This window comes from Populus euphratica, unplaced genomic scaffold, assembly GCF_000495115.2.
Source record: "Populus euphratica unplaced genomic scaffold, PopEup_1.0 scaffold954.1, whole genome shotgun sequence".
Taxonomy (NCBI): Eukaryota; Viridiplantae; Streptophyta; class Magnoliopsida; order Malpighiales; family Salicaceae; genus Populus; species Populus euphratica.
In genome coordinates this window covers 33,460-41,750 of record NW_011500367.1, presented here as the reverse complement: position 1 = coordinate 41,750, position 8,291 = coordinate 33,460, and the positions used below count along the sequence as shown (strand labels likewise).

General features: G+C 28.4%; 1 protein-coding gene across 1 annotated transcript in view; it reads left to right on the top strand.

Moving 5' to 3' along the window:
- Positions 1-8,291, top strand: part of LOC105114112 (uncharacterized) — a 61,273-nt gene that overhangs the window by 31,460 nt on the left and 21,522 nt on the right. Inside the window, exon 4 of the mRNA XM_011010536.1 lies at positions 2,486-2,496. Coding sequence (XP_011008838.1) covers positions 2,486-2,496 — 11 coding nt within the window. The remainder of the gene's footprint in view (positions 1-2,485; positions 2,497-8,291) is intronic.

Here is an 8,291-nt window from a genome sequence, read left to right as displayed (position 1 = left end):
AATTATTGATTTGATGACTAATTGATGAGTGGATGTCCAACTCTTGACTTGGTGACAATCTTTATCTTATCTTGTCTGCCCATAACATCATTGATAACATTAGATTTTGAACCATATCTTCACATAAAAGTTGTAGGAAATTATCTCAGCTTTCTAGCTAAGAAATAGAGATCATTTGGACTGTTAGAACTCTAGATATGGGTTGAACACTTAACAGTGTCTAGGTTGTAGGTGTTGCGATGTTATGGTCACATAAATTAATTACCCTAGCTTAAAACACAACACACAAGATAGTATAGAGTAAGCAAGGGGTCGATCTCACAGGAAAGATTTAGTTCAGATTTTTATGCTATACGTTATGCAATTGGGGGGTTTTGATTTGTGATGATCTAAACTATGAAAGAAATTAAACTAGCAAATAAAATCAATTGAAATCAAAATTTATAAAGAAAACAAACCTTGGTTGCAAGCACACATCCATCAACGAAAATTTAAACCAATCATTGAAACTAAAATTGCAGTTTATGTTCTGAAATTTTATCTTTTCTTAACGTTGATTAATTAACGAATCTGTCATATAACTAATCCTAACCAAAAAACAATCAAAGTATTCACACTATGATTCAATTTAATGGCAGCTTTAAGAACTAGATTATTTCATCAAGATTAACATATAAGTTGTCCACAACTTGTGTCACTTTATTCAAATGTTCTCCCTAAGTTCAATAACATAGTTCCACCACAATTATCAAGTTTAGTTGTTTTACAAGTTCATATATCACAACTCCGGTTTTTATATTAAACTTAGCGATAGATTGTTTACAACAATAACTTAGAGTCCGCTCTAGCAATCATCAACAACAATCATAGGAAATATGCATAGAAAAACGATCATACTCATTTATAACATGAACCAAAAATAAAAGGAAGAATAAATCTCACGATTTTTGAAATCCAAAGGTTTGTTGTGTCCTTGCAACCAAGAATAGAGCTTAGCCTTGCATAACTATTGAACAACTACTTCTAAAGAATGAAGAATGTATAATTTTTAATTTCTTAGAGGAGAGGGGGGCGTTTTTCTCCTCTTAGGTGGCTGCCCCCCTTCTCTTCTCTCATTCTTTCTATATCATAGGAAACCCTAGTCTCTATTTTACAATATAGTCCTCTTTTAAGTTGAGAGCATGATTTTTAGGTTTGTAGAGGAGGGAATTTGTGTTTCTTAACTTCTGGTTGTTGCCCCCTTTCTCTCCCCTCTCTCTTTCTTTTTATATGCTAAGAAACTCTAGTTTCTATTTTACAAAGTAGTCTTCCCTTAAGTTGATAGTTTACATTTAAGTACTTCAATAACTATTTTTCCTAAATAGAAGAAATAGCCTTGCATGAAATCTTGAAGCTCTAACTTAGAAGAGCTAAATTGCTGATATAAAAAACTTGGATGTTGGTTTAGAAGCTTCAGAATGTAATTTGGACTCCTTTATTCACGAAACCTGTTTGTTGACAAAATTTAGTTGCCATCTTTAAAAAATCATACCTCCCTTATATGAAATATTTTAAGGCTAAAATTTAGAGTATTTATAGAAATTTCAGTCCAAAATCCAAAAAAACTGAGTTTGCATCAATTGGACTTTAGTAGCTCCAGATATTCAAGTTTTAATGGACAAAGGTCAACATTGGCAGATTGAGAGATTTGATTTTGAAAGCTGCGATTTCCATGCTCTTCTTCATTTAATTTTCTTGCCTTAGATGCAAAAAAAAAGGTATGGATATTAAATTTTTAATTCCACTAGAATAACTTCATTTTAATCTCTAGAACTTATGCTCTGCATAAAATATCGACTGAACATCATACCGGCCAATTATCTCCAATTTACTCCTTTTTGCATCTTTCATCCAAAAGTGCCTTCAAAACATCAAACAAAGAATGTCAAGGCATTTTAAATATAAAAAATGGATAAAACATTAGGTAGATGTGGGTGAAACTATCAAATAATATAGTTACATTAGTAGGACATATTCAAACTTTTTCATTGTTGCTACAATTTGGACTTAAAAACGACCTTATTAAACCTAGACCTCCACATAAAAGTTGTAAGCCTATGTCTTATGTTTCCATCCATATGAAGTAGATCTAAATCCGATTTCTACAGCTCCAGATATGATCCAATTACTAAACAGTGTTCCAGTTTGGACTACACCAACATCTTTTTTCTAAGTTTGGTCATCTCTTTGTTCATTCAATTTTAGTACTTAAACTCATCAATCAATCCTTTAAGATAAACATTTATGACAAATTAAAGGTATCTTACATCATTAGATATGTTATTATAAAACATGCTTTAGTTAAGGAGTTATTGATACTTTAAGTGTAAAATGCTGATATAAAACCTTGATAAAAATACACTTTTAAGTACTAATCAATAATCCATGAACAAATATGTATAGAATGAAAGCCTTTGGGCAAATAAATAAATATTAACAATGACAAACAAATCCAACAATAACATAAAAATCAGACAAAAACAAAGCTAGTTTACAAGGTCCCTAGTGGAGTCGTCATTTTGTCGCATGTGTGTGGCTTTGCGTCGATCATCCACTCTAAAAATATTGTATGTATAAATAGATGTATAGTCTATTCTAGCAAGACATGGAGAGATAATGAATTCTTGTCTCTTATTAGTAAAACATGGTCTAAGAATCGCCACCTAATATTCTGGTTGCTAAGAATCATAACTGGTCTTAGAGATGAGGTACGAAGATTAATTGCATAAAGGGAAGGTATTAGCACCCCAACTATGCCCTACCTAAGATAAGCTACATCGTTTTATTATCTTATGAAATCTATGGTCTCATTGTGGTTTCTAATTATTAGTCTGTCTATGGTTTAAGAAAAATCCTCCTCTATAAAGAGATCCTTATCTTATCGAGTAAAAACCTAATTATTCTATATCATAAAAAAAAAAATTAATATCAGGAATACATTACATATAAATTCGTAATCCCTAATACTAAAACAAAATAAGATAAGATTTTTGTTGTTTTTGAAATTTTGGTAATGTTCTCTTGACTTTCATAAACTGGTTATTAAAGTCAAAATTCATGCTAAAATATTTTTTTTTTGATTTATGAAAAAACATAATTTGATTTTTTTAGCTTGGAGACAATTGATTGTATACACAAAAATATTTTTTCTTTTTTTAATATTTTTTGCATTTTTAGAAGTTTTGATGAAAATCGAGTATTTTAATACCAGATTTGTATTTTTTATGAAATAAAATATACACCAATATTAAGCAGATAAAAGTAGAAAAATGCATGAAAAATTATTATTTTTCAAGCATTTTTGAAATTTTTTAATTTGGTTGGACCCGACCCAAAAGTTTTTGGTTGGGCCGAGTCTGCCCATTTAAATAGTGGGTCTCTCTACTATTCACATGCAATATGAATAATGGCAAAACCTGAAGAAGAAGAAGAAAAAAAAAGAAAGGGAAAGGGAAGAAGGCATACCCGTGGTGGTTTATAGTGCTTTTGGTGATTGTGGTGGTGGCAACAGTGTTGCTGGTGGTGGCAACAGTGTTGCTAGTGGTGGTGGCTGGGGAAACCATGGCCGGTGGTGCTCTGTTTTTTCTTTTTTCTCTCCTCTATTTTTTGCTCTTTTATTCTTTATCTTTTTTTTTTCTTTTGGTTTTTTCCCTCTATTATGCTCTCTCGCCTCTCTTCTCCTTTGTTCTTTCCTCTTGTTCTATTCCTTTTTTTCTCTATTCCCTTCCTTTATTTTTATAGGCAAAAACAGGGGAAGAGAAGTGGTTGGGGAGGCCACCCCGCTGCCACCCCTCCAACATATGGAAAGTGTGGGTTGTGTCGATGTCGTTTTAAAGGGGAGTCAGCATCTTTTTGAAGGGGAAGATGGCAATGATAGAGGAAGAAAAAATCTTTCTATTCCCCTATTTCGCACGTCTAGAGGAAGAAGAAGATCTATAGTGTCATCAAAACGGCACTGTTTTATGTTTTTGTTTTTTTTAACAGTGCATGAAATGGTGCCGTTTTAGTCAAAACGTGTTGTTTCATTTAAAAGAAAAAGACGACAAAATGTGTTAAAGTTCACATTGGTTCTCAATTTGTAATTTGTTCGATGAAGTTATAAATTGCAATTTTAATTTAAAAATAAATGTAATTGCATCCTTACCAAAAATGAAATAGTAGCTCTGAAGTTGGCCGCCTTTTTCTCTTTGGTCATTGTCTTAAAGTTATGCAATTTGACCCTCAATTGAGCAATAAACTTCTAATTTTTTTCAATTAGGCTCCTGATTCAGTTTTAATTACTGCCCCTCTATTTACATGCCTTTTCTATTTTGGTCCTTGGTTTCAGATTTCTTCAATTGAGTCCCTAATTGGCATTAAACTTTAATATTTATGCAATAAAATCCCTTATTTGATCTTAGAACTTTAATTTCTTCCAATTAAAGCTCAAATTGACTCCAAAATCATTTTTTATTGTAATCAAACTCTCCATAAATTCAATTAAAACTTCAATAAAATTTAATTGAATCCATAAACATCTAGTTTTGGCCTTTTCTTTCTCAAATTGAATTTTCTTTGTCAATAAGGCTTTTATCGGTCAATAAAATACTGTTAAATTTTAATCTTTATATTTTTTTAACCTCTTCAACTAATTTGTAACCATTTTTTAAACACACTGGCCTCCTATTTGCATTGCTCTTATTTTGTTTAATTTTTTTCAAACATATATTATTTTATTTTCTTCTTTTTCATGTGAGGGCCTAAAAATAGGTTATGACAATGGTGATAGAGGAGAATAAATCTAAAGCAGTAGCAATACGAGCCTTTCAAAGGCTATCTCATTAACAATATTGATGTAGATGATGGAGATGATGTTGTTGTTGACAAAGCCTTTTCGAGTGAATGACCTAGAAAATGATTATTTCTTCAATTTTTGGAACAAGCTGATGATTATGTGCATGCTTTGGTTAGTGATTCTTAAGCAATCTTAGGTCATTGTTTAACAAACCAGCCAAAGGATTGAACCTATTTTAGGTTGAAACTTGGTTGAAAATTATTTTTTAATATAAGTTATTTATATGAAATATTAATATGATTAAAATAAATTATAAATGAATGATAAATTATGAAATATTAATATGATTAAAATAAATTATGAATGAATGATAAATTGAATATTTGATTGATATACTTGTTGTGAAACATAAAACATTCTATCTCACATATGAAATATACAAGATTTTTGTATAGTTTATTTAATAAAAAAGTTGAAAGGTTATGAATAACCAAAGTAGATAGTATGAGTTTAATTCATAAGTGTGCACTTAACTCAGGCTCAACCCATTAGCTTGAATCAATTTTAGTCTTATATTTGAATTTATTATTATAAAATGAATCTTTGACTAATAAAAAACTATATTTATCAATCTCTTGTTTTGTTCAGTTAAACAGATGGATGAATGCGAGTATTATTTTTTTCAAAAGAGTTTTTTAAAAAAGAAAAAATAAATAGTTTTTTCAGCTAAAAAATATTAAATTTAATGCCGAAATGTTAAGGTTTAATTTTGATTTTATGATATGTAATCCAAGTGGGTAATGTTGGGAATTAATTTGGGTAATTATCAAAATTAATTACTCATTAGTTTTGGTTTCAAAATCCATTATAAAAAAGAGAGAGTGTGAAAGAAGAGTTTTCTACACCATTTTTCAAAATTTATACTCTTCTTTACATTATATTTCTAATGTTTTCTTCTCTTTTAGCTTTATTTTAAGCTTTGCAAGGTTAGGTCCATCATTGTTAAGAGACATCTCAATTACATTACCTTTGGTTCGTAGACATTATTTAGAGATTTTTAGAAGTCCACCTTAGCAATGTGGTGTTGTTGGAATCTTGAAAAGCTTATTGTAAATATCATTTACACCAAGTGATAAACAATAAAATTTTAATGATAAATGATACATCATTAACAATAACAATGCTTCATCATTTTTAAAGTACTTTAAAAAGTAAGTACTCTTCTTTGGTTTTGTTTAATATAATACATTATTATGCATACTATGATTGTTTTTCAATCTCTTAAACTTCTTTGGATATATTCTCAAAATATTTGCTACAATCTTTATATTTTTATAATATTTATAATTTTGAGATTATATATAAAATTGCATGCTTATAGTTTCAACATGTATAATTTATTTAGAATGCTTTTCTTATGATAAACTAAACATTAAAGCTCACTTGTCTAATTATTTTAGATTATAATCTTAAGGATTTATTCTTTGTTTTTTTTTTAGTTTATACATGTAATTTCACAATCTGGTATGATATATTTATTCCATTTAAAGCAATTTTTATGCATGATGCATGTCACTTTTTCCCCCCAAATATTTAAAAAATTGTTTTTGTTTAGTTTATGCTTGTTTATGCAATCTTGCGTGTATGTTTATACATATCATTTAGTTTTTATTCTAAATTATAATGATATGATGCATGTTTAAAAGAACTAAAATAATATTAAAGTATTTATTTAATCTTGTATGGTTGGAATATTTTTGTTTGTTTACTTGCTTTACATGCTTTATGTTAGATTTTTTATTTTCATGTCAGGAACCAAAACTTATTTATAAATATATGGCTATTACTTTTTTTATATAGATTTTATGATGACTTTAACTCAAGAATTGGTTGTCCCACCAACGTTGCTTCGACAAATACTACTTATGAATATTTCACAACATCTTTTATGGTACTCAATGAGAAACCTGAAAAACTCAATGGATTGAACTTTAAGAGGTGGTAGAAAAAAATTATTTCATTTGATCATCTTAAACTTAATAAATTTTTTGATTGAGGAAGCATCAAAGTTGCCGAATAATAATCTGATCTCATTAGTGTGGCAGTTATAGACACATGGATTCATAATAATTTTGTATGCAAAAACTACATTTTAAATAGAATGGACAATATATTAGATGATGTGTGTAATTCAATCAAGGTTGAAGATGCCTGTATGAAAAAAGTTCATGGTTAATAAATTTTTAAATTTTTAAATGGTTGATTTAAGGACTGTTTTGAGTGAAGTTCAAGAATTTCAGCTCATCTTGCATGATATTCATGATAAAGGTATGTTACTAAGTGAATCATTCTAGGTGGTTATAATAATTAAAACATTGTCACCATCTTGAAAGGACTTTAAGAACTATGTTAAGCATAGCATAAGCATAAGAAAATAAGAGTTGAAGATTTTATTATGAGGTTAATGATAAAAAAAAAAGGATAATAAGTTATTTGAAAAAAGAGCTAGCTTTTTCCCTTTTCTTTTGATTTCTGGCCATATGAGCCATTTTTAGATATCAAAAAATTCTAAAAAAAAATTAAGAATCTTCATTGATTTATTTATAGGTCTCTCACATTTTTGTTTTGTTTTGTTTTGTTTTGATAGCTTTTACAATATATTCAATTTGTGGACTCTTAATGTAAATGCGAATCTAATATGCAATACATCTCCTTCTTCTTCTTCTTCTTCTTAAAAAAATGTAGTAATAATAAAGAAAATAAAAAATAAAAAAATATTTTTTCTTTTTTAATCTAAATTTTATAGATTTATTCATTGACACCAAAATCAGGAATAATATACTTTTTGGGTTACATATTATTTACCAACACTAGAGTTGAAAATATTCAGAGGCAAATATTCATTAACATTAGAGTTAGAAATATTATAAATAGATCATTTAAAGCATTATACAACAAAATTCTGAGCAATTTAAGATAAAATCAGCATTGTAGCCTGATACAACCAAAAGATTGATGTATTCTTCTAAGTGCAGGAGTGTCGAAGTAATAAATAATCCAGCAAGACCGGGGTCAATCACATGGAGGTTAATTGTATAAATTATAGATAACAATAATACAACAACAACAATAGTAACAATAATAACAATAATACTAATACTAATAATAATAATAATAGTAATAAGAATACTAATTATAGTAATAATAATATTAGTAATAGTAGTAGTAGAAAAAAAAAGAAGAAGAAGAAGAAAAAAAAAGTTGATGAGAACTTTGAGAAGAAAGATTAACGTAAGAATTAAACAATGATAATAACAAATTCCATTAACTAAAAAAAAAAAAAAATCAAATTTCACCACTACATCAAAATAGGGTTTTTTGATGTACAAATCACACACAAAAGAGGTTTCAATCAAACTATAAATTGTCAACATGATTACATTAGTTATCTTATTCGAATAATGCTAATACTTGTAAA